At 42.4% G+C, this 18,767-nt stretch overlaps 1 protein-coding gene across 8 annotated transcripts in view; it reads right to left on the bottom strand.

Moving 5' to 3' along the window:
* Nucleotides 1-18,767, bottom strand: part of LOC110520058 (protein TANC1) — a 285,120-nt gene that overhangs the window by 77,930 nt on the left and 188,423 nt on the right. For all 8 annotated transcript variants that reach the window (XM_021597049.3, XM_021597043.3, XM_021597046.3 and 5 more), the window contains 3 exons: nt 7,286-7,408; nt 5,248-5,529; nt 3,264-3,421 (listed from right to left, as the gene is read on the bottom strand). In XM_021597049.3, coding sequence (XP_021452724.3) covers nt 3,264-3,421; nt 5,248-5,529; nt 7,286-7,408 — 563 coding nt within the window. The remainder of the gene's footprint in view (nt 1-3,263; nt 3,422-5,247; nt 5,530-7,285; nt 7,409-18,767) is intronic.

The raw sequence follows: 18,767 nt of genomic DNA, 5'->3' as shown, positions 1-18,767 counted from the left end.
TTCTGTCTCCTAGAGATGAACGTACTTTGTTTGCGAAAAGTGCAAATCAATCCCAGAACAAGAGCAAAAGACCTTGTGAAGATGCTGGAGGAAACAGGTACAAAAGTATCGATATCCACAGTAAAACGAGTCCTATATCGACATAACCTGAAAGGCCACTCAGCGAGGAAGAAGCCACTACTCCAAAACCGCCATAAAAAAGCCAGACTACGCATTGCAACAAGCACATGGGGACAAAAACCGTACTTTTTTGGAGAAATGTCCTCTGGTCTGATGAAACAAAAATAGAACTGTTTGGCCATAATGACCATCGTTATGTTTGGAGGAAAAAGAGGGAGGTTTGCAAGCCGAAGAACACCATCCAACTGTGAAGCACGGGGGTGGCAGCATCATGTTGTGTGGGTGCTTTGCTGCAGGAGGGACTGGTGCACTTGACAAAGTAGATGGCATCATGAGGAAAGTTATGTGAAAACTTACAGTGCCTTGCGAAAGTATTCGGCCCCCTTGAACTTTGCGACCTTTTGCCACATTTCAGGCTTCAAACATAAAGATATAAAACTGTATTTTTTTGTGAAGAATCAACAACAAGTGGGACACAATCATGAAGTGGAACGACATTCATTGGATATTTCAAACTTTTTTAACAAATCAAAAACTGAAAAATTGGGCGTGCAAAATTATTCAGCCCCTTTACTTTCAGTGCAGCAAACTCTTTCCAGAAGTTCAGGGAGGATCTCTGAATGATCCAATGTTGACCTAAATGACTAATGATGATAAATACAATCCACCTGTGTGTAATCAAGTCTCCGTATAAATGCACCTGCACTGTGATAGTCTCAGAGGTCCGTTAAAAGCGCAGAGAGCATCATGAAGAACAAGGAACACACCAGGCAGGTCCGAGATACTGTTGTGAAGAAGTTTAAAGCCGGATTTGGATACAAAAAGATTTCCCAAGCTTTAAACATCCCAAGGAGCACTGTGCAAGCGATAATATTGAAATGGAAGGAGTATCAGACCACTGCAAATCTACCAAGACCTGGCCGTCCCTCTAAACTTTCAGCTCATACAAGGAGAAGACTGATCAGAGATGCAGCCAAGAGGCCCATGATCACTCTGGATGAACTGCAGAGATCTACAGCTGAGGTGGGAGACTCTGTCCATAGGACAACAATCAGTCGTATATTGCACAAATCTGGCCTTTATGGAAAAGTGGCAAGAAGAAAGCCATTTCTTAAAGATATCCATAAAAAGTGTCGTTTACAGTTTGCCACAAGCCACCTGGGAGACACACCAAACATGTGGAAGAAGGTGCTCTGGTCAGATGAAACCAAAATTGAACTTTTTGGCAACAATGCAAAACGTTATGTTTGGCGTAAAAGCAACACAGCTCATCACACTGAACACACCATCCCCACTGTCAAACATGGTGGTGGCAGCATCATGGTTTGGGCCTGCTTTTCTTCAGCAGGGACAGGGAAGATGGTTCAAATTGATGGGAAGATGGATGGACCAATACAGGACCATTCTGGAAGAAAACCTGATGGAGTCTGCAAAAGACCTGAGACTGGGATGGAGATTTGTCTTCCAACAAGACAATGATCCAAAACATAAAGCAAAATCTACAATGGAATGGTTCAAAAATAAACATATCCAGGTGTTAGAATGGCCAAGTCAAAGTCCAGACCTGAATCCAATCGAGAATCTGTGGAAAGAACTGAAAACTGCTGTTCACAAATGCTCTCCATCCAACCTCACTGAGCTTGAGCTGTTTTGCAAGGAGGAATGGGAAAAAATGTCAGTCTCTCGATGTGCAAAACTGATAGAGACATACCCCAAGCGACTTACAGCTGTAATCGCAGCAAAAGGTGGCGCTACAAAGTATTAACTTAAGGGGGATGAATAATTTTGCACGCCCAATTTTTCAGCTTTTGATTTGTTAAAAAAGTTTGAAATATCCAATAAATGTCGTTCCACTTCATGATTGTGTCCCACTTGTTGTTGATTCTTCACAAAAAAATACAGTTTTATATCTTTATGTTTGAAGCCTGAAATGTGGCAAAAGGTCGCAAAGTTCAAGGGGGCCGAATACTTTCGCAAGGCACTGTATGTGGATATATTGAAGCAACATCTCAAGACATCAGCCAGGAAGTTAAAGCTTGGTCGCAAATGGGTCTTCCAAATGGACAATGACCCAAGCATACTTCCAAACTTGAATACATATTGACTGAAGATAATTCAGCTTTTTATTTTTAATTAATTTGTAAAAATGTGAAAAACATCATTCCTCTTTGACACTATGGGTTATTATGTGTAGGTAGGCCAGTGACAAAAAAAATCGCATTTTAATCCATTTTAAATTCCTGCTATAACACAACAAAATGTGGAAAAAGTCAAGGGGTGTGAATACTTTCTGAAACACTACCATTTTAAGATTATAATTAGCATGGATCAATACAATAGAATGGGCCACCCTGATCTTAATTTAAAATAGTTGATTATATAATTATGCATTGTTCGCTTCCCCTCGCTCATCATCTCACCCATTCTCCCTCTTTCTCCCCATCATACTTTTACTTAATTTATTTAATCTTTTGTTATATGTGTGAAATTAGTTTCAGTATAGTTTAGGTTCCGATTCAAAGCAATTATTGGGGTGATTATCAGCTCTGGGCACTTTCAACTATCGGAAGAAGGAGTGGAGCAGAGCTGGCCTTACTCTTGGGAGAAGGAGGGCAACGGGGGAAAACCATAAAACAGTCATGTTTGTGATATTAAGATTCTAACACTGACTGTGTTATATAGACTTATTTAGGAAAAGACAAGGACGGGGGGGGCACGGACATGACTTAAAAAATAATGAATAAATAATATTTATGAGCAGTCAAAATGACTGCTTTAGCGGTTCTAGTGTTAAGGTATAGACACTCTCGTTGCCTTCTTGCTATTCTGAGCACCAAGATGCACTTCACAGTAACAAAATGTCTACTTTGAACCTGACCGGTGAAATGACACAATGCCCCAAAGCCATTATGTGTAATAAATACATTTCCATGCAAACTTACAGAATAACAACTTAAAAAAGAGACCAGAAGTCATTTTATAATCTCAAAGGGTATGTCCCAAATTGCACCATATTCCCTATATAGTGCTACTTTTGACCAGAGCTCTATAGGTGATCTGGGACAAAGAAAGTCACAGCAACAACATTCCCAATTGTTGGGTTGGGCTATGAACTGTGATCTGGCAATGTGAGCCTCCAGTACCTTGGTGGCCAGGCGTTTGACGGCCTCCTCCTTGCGTCTCTGGACCTCAGGGGTGCCGGGACAGCTGTTGTTCCGCATGGTGTTGGTGGCGCTGGGTGGAGGGGTGGGCTGAGGGGGCTGGCTGAGGGGGAGGTCGGTGCTCTGGGGGTCCCCACCATCTAAAAGGAAGAGCGGGAGGGAAGCAGGGTCGTCCATCAACAGGAAGACTCACTGTAAAGACTATTCAGGTGCAACCATGGCAGCATCCTAAATGGCACCCTATTCCAATAGTGCACTACTTTTTACTCGTCAAAAGCAGCACACTATATAGGGAATTGGCTGCTGTTTGGGACTTAGCTGATAACTTTTCATTGTTTGACAAATCAGTTCTTACTCTCACAATGAAAATGTATTTTCATTCGTACAGAATAACCTTGTGAGATTGTGACTTATGCATAGCATATAGTATTCAGCATTTACCAACTCGAGAAAGCATAGAAATGACATCAATGCAACCAAGGCTGTGCCCTTCTGTATTCAGAAACATACAGTAGTCTGTAGCATTACAATTACACTACCGTTCAAAAGTTTGGGGTCACTTAGAAATGTCCTTGTTTTTAAAAGAAAAGCACCTTTTTTGGACATTAAAATAACATCAAATTGATCAGAAATACAGTGTAGACAACGTTAATGTTGTAAATGACAATTGTAGCTGGACAGCTTCATTAAATAGTACCCGCAAAACACCAGTCTCAACGTCAACAATGAAGAGGCGACTCCGGGATGTTGGCCTTCTAGGAAGAGTTCCTTTGTCCAGTGCCTGTGTTCTTTTGCCCATTTTAATATTTTATTTTTATTGGCCAGTCTGAAATATGGCTTTTTCTTTGCCACTCTGCCTAGAAGGCCAGCATCCCAGAGTCGCCTCTTCACGGTTGACATTGAGACTGGTGTTTTGCGGGTACTATTTAATGAAGCTGCCAGTTGAGGACTTGTGAGGCGTCTGTTTCTCAAACTAGACACTCTAATGTACTTGTCCTCTTGCTTAGTTGTGCACCGGGGCCTCCCACTCCTCTTTCTATTAGAACCAGTTTGCGCTGTTCTGTGAAGGGAGTAGTACACAGCGTTGTACGAGATCTTCAGTTTCTTGGTAATTTCTCACATGGAATAGCCTTAATTTCACAGAACAAGAATAGACTGACCAGTTTCAGAAGAATGTATTTGTTTCTGGCCATTTTGAGCCTGCAATCAAACCCACAAATGCTGATGCTCCAGATACTCAACTAGTCTAAAGAAGGCCAGTTTTATTTATTCTTTAATCAGGATAACAGTTTTCAGCTGTGCTAACATAATTACAAAAAGGTTTTCTAATGATCAATTAGCCTTTTAAAATTATAAACTTGGATTAGCTAACACAACATGTCATTGGAACACAGGAGTGATGGTTGCTGATAATGGGCCTCTGTACGCCTATGTAGATATTCCATAAAAAAATCTGCCTTTTCCAGCTACAATTGTCATTTACAACATTAACAATGTCTACACTGTATTTCTGATCAATTTGATGTTATTTTAAAGGGCAATTTTTTTTCTTCTTTTCTTTCAAAAACAAGGACATTTCAAAGTGACCCGAAACTTTTGAACGATAGAGTACATATTTTTTTCTGCCAAGTGAAAACTTTATACCTATCTGTATCACTTCCTGTCAGAACCTGGATGATTGACGTGTTGGGCTACATAGTTCCTGGACATTTCATGTCACTACTGTACATGTCGATGGATTTAACCATACATTATTTCAGCCCACAGTCTAATCTCCTTTCTGTAAGTCCCTGACATGTCTATTTACACGAGAGCACCCAACATGAATGATGATGATGAGGAGGATTAGGTCACATTTGGTCCAGGCAGTACGTGACTGTGGATGTGTCCTGGGCCCTGGTCAAAAGGAGTGCACTAAATAGGGAATAGGGTACCATTTGAAACGTAACTACGGGTTATTTCTTACTTTTGGGCGATGAGCTGGGACTGTTAGAGGCGATCTGCCGCATGCGGCCACCGTGACAGCTGAGCGCCACCAGGCGGGAGATGATGGCCGTCTTGCCGAAGCCCACATTGCCCACAACCACGGCGCCGCGGCTCTCCTCGCAACCGTCGCCCTTCAGAACGTCCTCCAGCTGCTGGAAGAGCCAATCGCGGCCCACAAACACAGAGTCTGTGGTGATGCTGGGCACCTCGAACAGCAGCGGCTTGAGCATGATGTCCACCGTCTTGTAGGGAGCGAAGCGTGCTAGAAGAAACCAAATAAAAGACAAACATTTACCAACTGAAAGTTCATAAGAAAAGAGGGCATATATAATGAATCATACATTTAGCTAGGCGTGAGAGTGAATAAATAGACAGACATTTATTCCCTAGCTGGCGTGAAGCCAAGCCAGTCACTGATTAGGGAACGTCTCCATCTGAAACACCGTTTACACCTGTACTGTTTACCTTACACATCTTTCATCTGTTTTCTCTGAAAGCTTGGCCTCCGCATTCTAATTGATCTCTCATCTGGATGTGCACGTTTGATCTTGCCGTGGCGTGTGTATGTATCAGGTTTGCAATCCACAGAAATGTTAAACATGGTATCATATTGCGTCATTTTGCCGGAGTATCATCCAGGATAATCAGATTGAAAATACCACATTTTTCTCCTGTAATCATCTGAACCGTCTTTGTGTGTCTCATTGTCACACCATTCGTTCACAAACCATTTGAGGAACATTAATATCAGTTGATCATACTGTCCGTCTGTCCATCTGTCTGTCTACGGCGGTTGCAGTGTGATAAGTGCTGACTGTCAACCAGGCAATAAACACCTGCTGCAGGCCAAACACTCTTCTCAGGGCTGTTGAGGGGGAGTAGAGGAGATGCCTGGACTGCAGTCAGTGTCCACCGCACAGCTAGAGAAAGAATGGGCTATTTTTCCTCTGTAGCTCTCTCTCTCTCTCTTCATCATTGCCCTCTCTATCTCTCCCCCCTCTCTCTGTATTTTCCCTCTCTCTCTCGCTCTCTCTCTCTGTCTTTCTTTCTCTCTCTTTCTCTCTCTCCATCTCTTAGTCTGAGCTATGACCAGCTAGCTCCATTGGCTTGGACCATTTGTAAGTCATCTTCAACAGGGCAGCTAGCTTCAGAACTGATTATTTCTCTCTCCCACACACCTTGACTGCATAAGAGAGACAAATCAGTACTAGCCGTACTAACCGACAACCACCAGTCCCCTCTGTCTACTGAGCTCTGGGAATAGCAGTTTAGTTGGAGAAGCTGCTCAACTGCATTTAAATGGAAATCATGGAGGTGGATGGCAAAGGTTTGCAATTTAACAAACATGAATGCTTCTATTAGACTGCTTACAGTGTCTAATGAAAGCCAAACACATAATGCTCATAAATGTGGACTGTTGCAAAAATCTCTGTCTGTCCAGAGGGACATTTTACATAAGTCTAACAACTCTATACTGACAGCGGTAGAGAAAACTGAGAGGGTTTTAAAAGAGTTTTTTTTTACCTTTATTTAACTAGGCAAGTCAGTTAAGAACAAATTCTTATTTTCAATGACAGCCTAGGAACAGTTTGTTAACTGCCTGTTCAGGGGCAGAACAACAGATTTGTACCTTGTCAGCTCGGGGGTTTGAACTTCCGGTTACTAGTCCAACACTCTAACCATTAGGCTACCCTGCCGGGTTAAATAGTAGCAGCAGCAAAGGGGGGACCAACTCCATATTAATAAACATATTTTTGTCCATGTAGCATATGCTGCTCTGTGTTCTATGGAATAGGTTTACATTTTCCCTATGTTTTGTTTATAATTCTGGTGTCCACTGTGCTGGCTCTTGTTCTATCCCGGAGAATAGCTAGTTATTGTATGGCTGTGATCCAAATGGCACCCTATTCCCTATTATATAGTGCACTACAAAGGGCCCTGATCAAAAGAAGTGAACTATATAGGGAATGGGGTACCATTTAGGACATAGTCTAGGTGTACATGCTGTTTAACAGTACCTTTGGAGTCTTGTGGTGCCCTCCCACCTGTGTTATGCCAGGGCAGCCGAATGGACGTCCGCAGGGGAGTATTACGCTGTTCATCAAGATAGCTCAGGTCTTCCAGCTTGGTGGAACTGGTGGCTACAGAGAGAGAGAGAGAGAGAAAACTATGAGATCATGTGTTTTTCACGAAAATTATGACGTGATTCGCAGTTCAGCCTTTATTAGGTGAATGCACATGATCAGATTACTCTGAACAGACAATGATCACCAGCTAAAACCAGTGATGACAAACATGTCACAGGGGAAATCATGTCAATAAGTCGTAAATTCTAATCCAGGGTTTGTCCGGAATACGCTGAGAGAGAGAAAAGAGGAGTAGAGAGAAGAAGAGGGGACACAGATCCAGGGTGACGATGGCAGGATTTCAGGCAGAGGAAAGTGAACGGGAGTTTGGCCGGAGCAGTGGACCCTGGCATTGGCAGTTCCCTGGAGGTGGTGTGGGCACTGGGCAGCCAGGTACAGTACAGCCGACAGGTGGTGAGCAATATCCAAATGCCTCGCATCCCAAATGCCTCGCTATTCCTTTTATTGTGCAATACTTTAGACCAGGGCCCATAGTGCATCTGGTGAAAAGTAGTTCACTTTATAGGGAATATTGTGCCACTTGGGACTCAGCAAATTAATATGGATGTCAGGAACACAACACAGAGCCAACAGACACATTTACTCACTAAAGCCAGCCTTACTACAGGGATTACTGCATGAAAACATACAGTAGGCTACAGCAGCATTACAGAGAGAACTCACAGAACATGCAGCCTATAGCAGCAGGAGAAGAAACAGCCATGATGAAGGAAGAATGACTGCAAACAATTCCTGTCATTGGATCAGAATGAGAAGTGATAATAAACACTAGCAGTTTGTTATATAAAATTCAACCTCAAACTCTACCTACCGTCTGAGCCGGCATCCTCTAGCAACATGCAGACAAAGACAGACAACGTTAAACAAGGTCTTCGGTGTTCCTGGCAACAATGAAATCACCATGGAGACCTGGCTGTCATGTTTAAAGGAACAACAACAATGCGGAAAAGACACCACTTTTTTTTTGCTAAACAGCTAAATGGATGTACCAATTCTAGATTGTCCCTTTAACAGGAAAAATCAAAGCCCTCCTCTCTCTCTCTACTCCATCTGCCTCAGCTGAGCTGGGAGGACAGACAGGACAGTATGCGACTCTCTTCTCCAACTTACTTGGAGGAATGTTCTCCTAATTAGGAACCCGCAGGGAAGGCAGCGCGCATCAACAGAACTTTAATAGGCATCAATATAACTTTAATAGGAATCAATAGAACTTTAATAGGCAAAAATAAAACTCAACGATCAGCCACTTTTATGTTTCACTTTTCACAAGGCTGATGATGTGAATTTTACTTCAGCTCTAAAATGAGAATAAATGAGAGCTCAAGTCTGAGATAGCATAACTTTAATTCAGCATGCACGGTGAGAAATCACTTCACACAATGCAGCCAGAATGTTAAAACGTTTGTTGCACTTGAGCTCAATGCTCCCAACAGTGCCAACCTGTTAGTGCTGGGCAGTGGGCCCCCACCGGTATTACCACACTAGAGGTTGAAGTAGCTACTTACAGTCGGTCAGCGGCAGCAGAGCCAGAGAGCTGGGCAGGACAGCAGCAGGTATTTAAAAACACTCCCGGCATGGAGCAGGCAGGCTGAAAGGCAGGCAGGGCGGAGGCCCTTTGTGGAAAAGCTCCAGAGAATTATTCTCCCCAGTGGGCTGGATGCTCACCAGAGTACCCAAGTGAATCTTCTGCCCCAGCGCTCCCATCCATGTACAGGCACACTGGCCGCATTCAACTGGTGACTGGGCTTGGCAGTCCACAGGCACTGCTCTCTCTCCCTCTCCCTACCTCACAACATCCACAGCATTAGCAGCGCTCCGTGCAAAATGAATACAGGTGCTTTATTAGAATGTTCCCTCTACCCACCTCTCACACAGATTTTTAGCAAGCGGAGGAGAAAAAGTGGGTGAATAAACCAAAGAAGAAATGAAAGGCGGGAATGTGATGAGAGCTGCTCTCCTGGCTGATTACAGTTTGCACTAGGCAGCCGGACTCACAGAGGAATTAATCAATGATCCTCCCTGTACTGCTGTCACACAGAGAGAGAGGGGAGGGTGAGAGGGGGAGATGGAGAAAGAAAGTGAGAGAGAGAGATATACAGTATATACAGAGAGGGAGAGGAGGGAGAGAGAAAGTGAAAGAGGGATAGAGAAAAGAAAGAGCCAAAACCAGGGCACCGGGAGAGAGGAGGAAGAGGGTAGTGTGAACCGCAGTGAATGATGTAAGGAAGAGAGGAGTGAGAGATGGCAGAAAGGAGGGGGACAGTAGAAGAGATGGAGGGAGGGAGAGAGAAGTTAAGTTGAAAGTCTGCGCGGCGATCCAGCTCTAGCGCATCATTCAAGCCCCATGCTGACATTCGTGGACTGCAGTGAGATTACCATCCCATCTCTCCCTTCTCTACCTCTCTCCCTCCACCCCTTTCGTGCTCTCAGTAGACCCATTGGAATTGGTATCCCTTTATACAAAGCTGCAACACAGATATTCGCAGCAGTCTGTTAGTGCTAAAACCAAGGAGGCAGTGTAACAGATGCACTGTGCCATTAGATGCTCTTACATTTTCGCCTGTGACAGAGATCCTCGAAGGCTGCACCATTTCCCACTACACAAAAATGGCCAATCCTCTCTAACGTAAGAGAAGAAAAATACTCAAAATGTAATGCTGTAAAGTCATGTTTCTTTATTTGTTCTTTCAAGCCCCAACATATTATAGTGTGCCAATAGTCAGTCTCTCTCTCTCTCCTCTTCTTATTCCAGCAGCAGACCATTCCTGGTTGATGTGATATTATGTATGAATATGTTGGGAGCAGCTTTGAAGCTCCACAGATGTGACAGGTTCCTTTCTGATGAAAATCGGTTATTTTTTGTGCAGCTTTGCCCTTTGAATCCCTCTGTTCTTTGTCTCCTGCTCGGAGTAGGATGGGGGGGGGGGGTCAGCTGAGTTGCGAGCTCTGTGAACATCGTTGCACCACTCCCCAGTACTTGTGTACATCCCAAATGGCAATCCTATTCTCAAAAGTAGGGAACAGGGTGCCACATGGCCATAGGGGTTTTGTTAAAAGTAGTGTACTAGTGTACATTTGAAGTTGGAAGTTTACATACACTTTAGCCAAATACATACAAACTCAGTTTTTCACAATTCCTGACATTTAATCCAAGTAAAAATTCCCTGTCTTAGGTCAGTTAGGATCACCACTTTTATTTTACGAATGTGACATGTCAGAATAATAGTAGAGAGAATGATTTATTTCAGATGACATTTTTTTCATCACAATCCCAGTGGGTCAGCAGTTTACATACACTCAATTAGTATTTGGTAGCATTGCCTTTAAATTGTTAAACTTGGGTCAAACGTTTCGGGTAGCCTTCCACAAGCTTCCCACAATAAGTTGGGTGAATTTTGGCCCATTCCTCCTGACAGAGCTGGCGTAACTGAGCCAGGTTTGTAGGCCTCCTTGCTCATACACCCTTTTTCAGTCCTGCCCACACATTTTCTATGGGATTGAGGTCAGGGCTTTGTGATGGCCACTCTAATACCGTGACTTTGTTGTCCTTAAGCCATTTTGCCACAACTTTGGAAGTATGCTTGGGGTCATTGTCCATTTGGAAAACCCATTTGCGACCAAGCTTGAACTTCCTGACTGATGTCTTGAGATGTTGCTTCAATATATCCACATAATGTTTCTCCCTCATGATGCCATCTATTTTGTGAAGTGCATCAGTTCCTCCTGCAGCAAAGTGCCCCCACAACATGATGCTGCCACCCCCGTGCTTCACAGTTGGGATGGTGTTCTTCGGCTTGCAAGCCTCCCCCTTTTCCTCCAAACATAACGATGGTCATTATGGCCAAACAGTTCTATTCTTGTTTCATCAGACCATAGGACATTTCTCCAAAAAGTACGATCTTTGTTCCCAGGTGCAGTTGCAAACCATAGTCTGGCTTTTGTATGGCAGTTTTGGAGCAGTGGCTTCTTCCTTGCTGTGTGGCCTTTCAAGTTATGTCGCTAAAGGACTCATTTTACTGTGAATATAGATACCTTTGTACCTGTTTCCTCCAGCATCTTCACAAGGTCCTTTGCTGTTGTTCTGGGATTGATTTGCACTTTTCGCACCAAAGTACGTTCATCTCTAGGAGACAGAACGTGTCTCCTTTCAGAGCGGTATGACGGCTGCGTGGTCCCATGGTGTTTATACTTGTGTACTATTGTTTGTACAGATGAACGTGGTACCTTCAGGCGTTTGGAAATTGCTCCCAAAGATGAACCAGACTTGTGGAGGTCTTGGATGATTTCTTTTGATTTTCCCATGATGTCAAACAAAGAGGCACTGAGTTTGAAGGTAGGCCTTTAAATACATCCACAGGTACACCTCCAATTGACTCAAATGATGTCAATTAGCCTATCAGAAGCTGTCATGCACAAAGTAGATGCCCTAACCGACTTGCCAAACCTATAGTTTGTTAACAAGAAATTTGTGGAGTAATTGAAAAACAAGTTTTAATGACTCCAACCTAAGTTATGTAAACTTCCGACTTCAACTGTGTATAGGAGGAATAAGGTGCCTATTGGGACACACACCCAGTGTTAGTTAGTAGGCTCTAGTATAGGCTTAATGCCTCCAGAAGCCTCTTGGCATCTCCCAACTCAAATCCCTCTCTGACCCGCCATGTCAAAATGCCCTGAGCTGGAATTGACTAAGTGCAAAATGGAAATCAAAGTCACTTATACACAGATTGTGGCACGTAACCAAGTAAACAGATTGCGCTCGATACCTCGCTGGTTGTCGCTGGCTGCATGGCGAGCAATCTGATTGTTATGAAGAAAATAAATAAACTAATGAGGATGTAACAGCCTGCATAAATCTGTTTTTCCCCCCTGTTATTTTGTTACCAAACACAAACGCGTTTATTTATCCCACTGTAAGACATGACAGAGTATATGAGGAGTAAGTTGCTCCCCTCGCGGGCACAGAGACTTAGATCTGACCTGTTAGTGTGGTGCAGGCAGAAGACACTGCAGATACTGCAGGGCACATAGCAGAATTCAAAAGAGCTTTAAAGCAGACCAGAGCACACAAACTTCACTGGAGCCCTGCATTTCACTGCCTACATCCCCCAGAATGCTGGCCAAGCAATACAGACAAACTACATGTATGGAAGGACTCAATATCAATGTTATTAGAAATAATTAAGTTAAGTGTACCTATTAAGCCCACCGAAATTTAAGTCTAGACATTTCTAACATATACTGTCCTAATTTCTGTTTGAAAAGTTAAGATAAAATGAAAGACTGATCTCTCACATCAGGTTTTATGACTTTACTTAAATTCTTAAATAAATATTTGATAAAATATGAGAAAAGTCTGGACTGAGCATAATTGGTACGGAAAGCCCATAGGTGTTCCAAATAAGCCCACCTAATTTTAAAAACGTACATACTGACATTTATATAAAATGTGATTATATTAATCTTCACCTAAATTCAGTAAAATAAACTGATAATTACTATTCATCATGAAAGTAGCACTCATAACAGGGGGGTGTCCAATATTATCCACACAGACCAATGTGGATTTAGGCTTTTGTTCTTGCCAACCAGTACACACCTGATTCAACTAATCATAGACTTCAATTAAGACGTGAATAGTTAAATCAGGTGTATTATTACTTGGTTATAAAAAAAACTGACCTCTGTGGATAAGAAGCCATGCACAAAGACCATAACACACACACAAGTTTCAATGAAATATCTGAAACCCGATTCACATTTGCTGTACTGATATTCTTGTTCATTAGTTAAACTTCCTAAAGCCTATCTGAAGACTGTTTCAAATCTCCCTTTCTACTGTTCTATTACAAAGGTACAGGTGGTGGACCAACAAACAGAATCACCTGGATGAATGAAGGACAACAATATGACAATGCCACTTGTGGGAATTTACACATAACTGTAAATAACTTAATAATAAAACATCTGATTGGATTAGAATAAAAACTGCTATGGACATGACAACCAGATTAATTGACTGACATATTAAAGAGCAGAATTGTTTTATTTTCTATTTGAATTCAAAGATGAAAGTGGGCTTAATAGCTACACTTACCCTAACAATCACAGAATTTCTTTTGAGGATCACCAGGATCCAGACCATGAAAAAAAAGTATAGATTCCACATATTCCTGATATGTAGTACAGTCAAGTTCTAGTTCATCCAATGAAGTTACATGGCAGAATACAATTGAACTCTGAATTGTGTGATGGATGAAATTAAAAAAAGGATGCTAAATAAAGTCCCACAAGGAGCGAATCCACAAAGCAAAGCAATGTTGGGACCTGTCAGTCAAACTCTGTCAGATGGCTCACTGGAGGCTGGTAGCATACTGTGCTCGGTTGTCTCTCCACAGGTTTATATAAATCAATAGGCACCACTGAGTTGAATGCTAATTGGCTGCTCAAAATTGGATCCGATCGATCCCTAAAGAAGAGGTCTTTATCTTTGCTCTGGCTCTAACCTTCTTCACCCATTGGCAACTTTGTGAAAAAGGACAATTCGGCTCACGTCAATGTGACCTTTCAAAGTGTTGTCTTTCAGGCTGCGTCCCCAATGGCACCCAAATATAGTGCACTGTGTAGGGAAAAGGGTGCACCTCAGTCTCCAAACTGAGCCAGTCAATGTCCAGATATGGTCAGAGGCAATGTTCCCTCGAATATGTTTCGGCACTCAGCAAATTTCAGGTCTGCTAAGCTCAAACTTGAAACTTGTAAAATGGCTGTGCAACTTCTGCCGAGTGTTTACTGTGAGCACTGGGGCTGTACCCGCTTTCATTTACAGTTTTAACAGTGGCCAAGTAGGCTACTGTGGCCATTTGATCAACATGGAAATAGCGGTTCTATCATTCAGCCTACAGTAGCAGCCAATCTGTGTTCAATGTAGGCCTACATTCCATGAGACTTTCAAAAAAACATGCAGGGCTTCAAATGAACCTGATTATCCACTTGTCTGTCAGATAAGGAGGTGACTGAACATTTTGTTGTGTTGTTTGATGCAAGAAACCACTTTACAAAATACAATTAATCCTTATTCCCCATCCCATTTATTACAGAGAACAAGACAAATTATGCTACCCTCTGCCTATTGGCTACTTAGTTTATTCAAGCCTGTCTCAAAATACAACACTGGCCCTTTAAGACATAGAAAAAGCTCTTTACCTGACCTGCTTTTCAAAGATGGCTAGAAATGTACACATTTTGTGCTCTTGTAGGAAGCAATCACTCCCACATTGCTGACTACAAATTATATATAACTGGGCTAATAACTCACTAACTAGCAAATAATATGAACAAATGTGCACATGTGGCTACATGCAGGGATGCAAACTGGTGAGGGCCCAAAAAGGTACAACTTTTTTTGTTGCACTGAAACATGCAAAAACAATCCCTGCTAGGGGAGAAAAACAGTTTTTACCTAATTAAACAACAAATAATATGATCTACATGATCAATCTCTGTGTGTAAAATAAAAAGTGGTTAATGTGAACCTAACTCACGGCTAAAAAAATCCAATGTTATTTGTTGCCTGGACTTTACTGCAAATGACACTCAAGTCTTAAGAAAAAATAATACACTAATATTGCAGTTAGCCATGACAGCCTTTATAATAGAATGCTTGTGACCACACACACATCTAAATATTGCACTTGGGAAAAAACCCATCTTAAAGTAGAAATAGAATGAAACAAACAGGCATTCTATTTTTGCTCTATTATAGTGGCCACCATAGACATTGATCAAGTGCACAAGGCTACATGTGTGCAAAAATAACGTTCACTGAGTAAAAAATGTAATAACCCCCTCACTCACACAAGTGTTACTGTCAAGTTCAACACAACTAAAGCAATATCTTTGGGCTACACTGCACATTATTACATTGTACACTTTCTGTCTGTGGACATCTGTTCTACAGTGTGCCAGCAGCAGAGCATGATACCATTTGTTGGCATAATTGATCTATTTCAGGCAGAGAATACACCTGGCATACCCCTTTTTATCCACTGTATTGAAAAAGTGAGAAAGAGGGAAAGTGTGTGGTGTTCCTTTCACCTCTATAGAGGCATCAACTTGTTTAAAACCTCATTTTCACCCAATTCTATCTTTCTGAAAATTAACCACATATTGTAGGTCGCCAGTTGTACGGCGTTTCCTCCGACACATTGGTGCGGTTGGCTGCCGGGTTAAGCGGGCGTTGTGTTAAGAAGCAGTGCGGCTTGGCTGAGTTGTGTTTCGGGGGAACGCACGGCTCTCGACCTTCGCCTTCCCGAGTCTGTACGGGAGTTGGGACAAGACCAATTGGATACCACGAAAAATGGGGTTATATTTTTAAATAGGCTAATGTTGCTCAACATTTCTGTGGCTAGCCTACGGAGAATTCGATCCAGCTAACAAGATACTTAACAATGGTAACAATAATTGTTCCACCACACTTTCTCCCTCACCTCAAACTTTCCAAATGCCAGCTGTTTTTCGGTTACAGCTCATGAAGTACACTTCATCACCTTCTCACCCCCGTCTTCGAGGGCAGGCTTCTCACCTACCTCTTCGTTATCGTTCTGGGGACAGGCTGCTGTAACTGGCAAACTGCCTTTCCACTCTCTACTGTCTTTTCATAGTCCTTTCCACTCTCTACTGTCTTTTCATAGTGCATACTGATGCTGTAACTACCAAATTGGTTGTCTCTTCTCTCTTCAATCACCTGCTGCATTCTGTTGTTACGTGATCGATTGGTTGAAAGATTGCTCCAAACGCGCATCACTCGTTCCCTTACAGTCAGTAGTGATCCAAAGCCACCCCAAACTTTTTTCATCGGCTCTATAAGAATCATATAGGTCACCTATTTTGAATTCAAAAAGGCGAATTTCACCGAAAGGTGAATAGTATTCCTCTCTGTACATGCAGCTGTCGCTTTGATCTAAAAACAAGTGCATAATAATTGCGACCGCTCATGCTGTAAAACAGTCCAGTTCAAAGTGAACGACACAAACCCATATACACCTTCCCTTTTCCCAAATGTTGTTACTTTACAGCCTTATTCTAAAATAGATTAAATAACATCCTCATCAAGCTACACACAATGCCCCATAACGATAAAGCAAAAGTTTTTTTGAAATGTTTGCACATTTATTAAAAATAAAAAACAGAAATAACTTATTTACATAAATATTTAGACCCTTTGTTATAAGATTCAAAATTGAGTTCAGGTGCAACCTGTTTCCATTGATCATCCTTGAGATGTTTCTACAACTTGATTCGAGTCCACCTGTGGTAAATTCAATTGATTGGACATGATTTCGAAAGGCACACACCTGTCTATATAAGGTCCCACAGTTGACAGTGCATGTAAAAGCAAAAACCAAGCCATGAGGTCGAAGGAATTGTCCGTAGAGCTCCGAGACATGATTGTGTTGAGGCACAAATCTGGGGAAGGGTACCAAAAAATGTCTGCAGCAGTGAAGGTCCCCACGAACACAGTGGCCTCCATCATTCTTAAATGGAAGAAGTTTGGAACAACCAATACTCTTCCTCTAGAACTGGACAACCCGGCCGAAATGAGTAATCGGGGGAGAAGGGCCTTGTTCAGGGAGATGACCAAGACCCGAGGTTCACTCTGACAGAGCTCCAGAGTTCCTCTGTGGAGATGGGAGAATCTTCCAGAAGGACAACCATCTCTGTAGCACTCCACCAATCAGGCCTTTATGATAGAGTGGCCAGACGGAAGACACCCCACAGTAAAAGGCACCGCTTGGAGTTTGCCAAAAGGCACCTAAAGGACTCTCAGACTATGAGAAATCAAGATCGAACTTTTTGGCCTAAATACCAAGCGTCACATCTGGAGGAAACCAGGCACCATCCCTACCGTGAAGCATGGTGGTGGCAGCATCATGCTGTGGGAATGTTTTTCACTGGGAGACTAGTCAGGGTACAGAGAGATCTTTGATGAAATCCTGCTCCAGACCACTCAGGAGCTCAGACTGGGACGGTTCACCCTCAGAGTGTCCCTAAACACAAAGTCTCTGAATGTCATTGAGTGGCCCAACCAGAGCCATGCCTTGAACCCGATCAAACATCTCAAGAGACCTGAAAATAGCTGTGCAGCGGCGCTCCCCATCCAACCTGACAGAACTTGAGAGGATCTGAAGAGAAGAATAGGAGAAACTCCCCAAATACAGGTGTGCCAAGCTTGTAGCATCATACTCAAGACTCGAGGCTGTAATTGCTGCCAAAGATGTTTCAACAAAGTACTGAGTAAAGGATCTGAATACTTATGTAAATGTGATATTTTGTTTCTTTTAATACATTTTCTAAATACCTGTTTTTGCTTTGTCATTATGGGGTATTGTGTGTAGATTAATGAGATAAAACATATATAATATTGAATAAGGCTACAACGTAACAAAATGTGGAAAACATCAAGGGGTCCGAATACTTTACGAAAGCACTGTAGGCCTACTGCAGCTCTGATTGGTTATGGCACACCGGTCTGTCGAGTGTACAGGCCTGAGTAGTGCCTGTCAATACAATAGAATCGTACTTCGATACGCTATGCCTACAACAAAACCTAAATCTAAATCTAACAAATTCTAAGTCTTGTATAGTTTGTTTCGTTTTCGGGATGTTACATTGAAAGTGGTTAATATTGCATTGATTAGATCCCAATTCCCACAGTAAAGGCAAACGTTGATAGTGTTAACGAACAGGGAAAACTTTAGAAAGTTGAGTGAAGTTCAATCTTGTGCTTCTCTGCACGGGCTGATTTTGCCGCAGTCCCACGCACACTCACAGCTTAGAGGGAACATTGGTCAAAGCTGACAAAATGGACACCACGTGCACCATCAACATCAGAGAAATAAGTGGAGAAGTCTTCAGAGAACAGTGAGACTCCACATATATGTACATTCTCAATGAGCAAATTGGAAACTTGACAATAAATGCATACCCAAAGAATCCCCTCATAAAATCCATACGTGAGTAGACAAAACATAAATCCTGATAAAAAACAGTTAAGCCTGTTCTGGTTTATCACCTCATCCACCAGTGGTTAAAACACATTACTTTATGATTTGTAATGACTGTAACATAAGCAAACCTGCAGAACACCTGGGGACCACTGAGTGTGTCCATCTGGGACTCGTGGAGATGACATCAGTCTAAGAGACGGGACGCAGCTGTTTGCTGCAGTCACTATGTGCTCCAGTAATCATAAAGTATTCTCCTATGAAGAGGGATCCATAGTAACCAGGAGATGGAACAATGGCAGTCAATGATGCCTACTTCTGCTCTGGAGGGGGGGCAGCGGACTTCTGCC

Source organism: Oncorhynchus mykiss, chromosome 3, assembly GCF_057628025.1.
Source record: "Oncorhynchus mykiss isolate SJ-2025 chromosome 3, ASM5762802v1, whole genome shotgun sequence".
Taxonomy (NCBI): Eukaryota; Metazoa; Chordata; class Actinopteri; order Salmoniformes; family Salmonidae; genus Oncorhynchus; species Oncorhynchus mykiss.
This window is presented reverse-complemented; position numbering and strand designations above follow the sequence as displayed.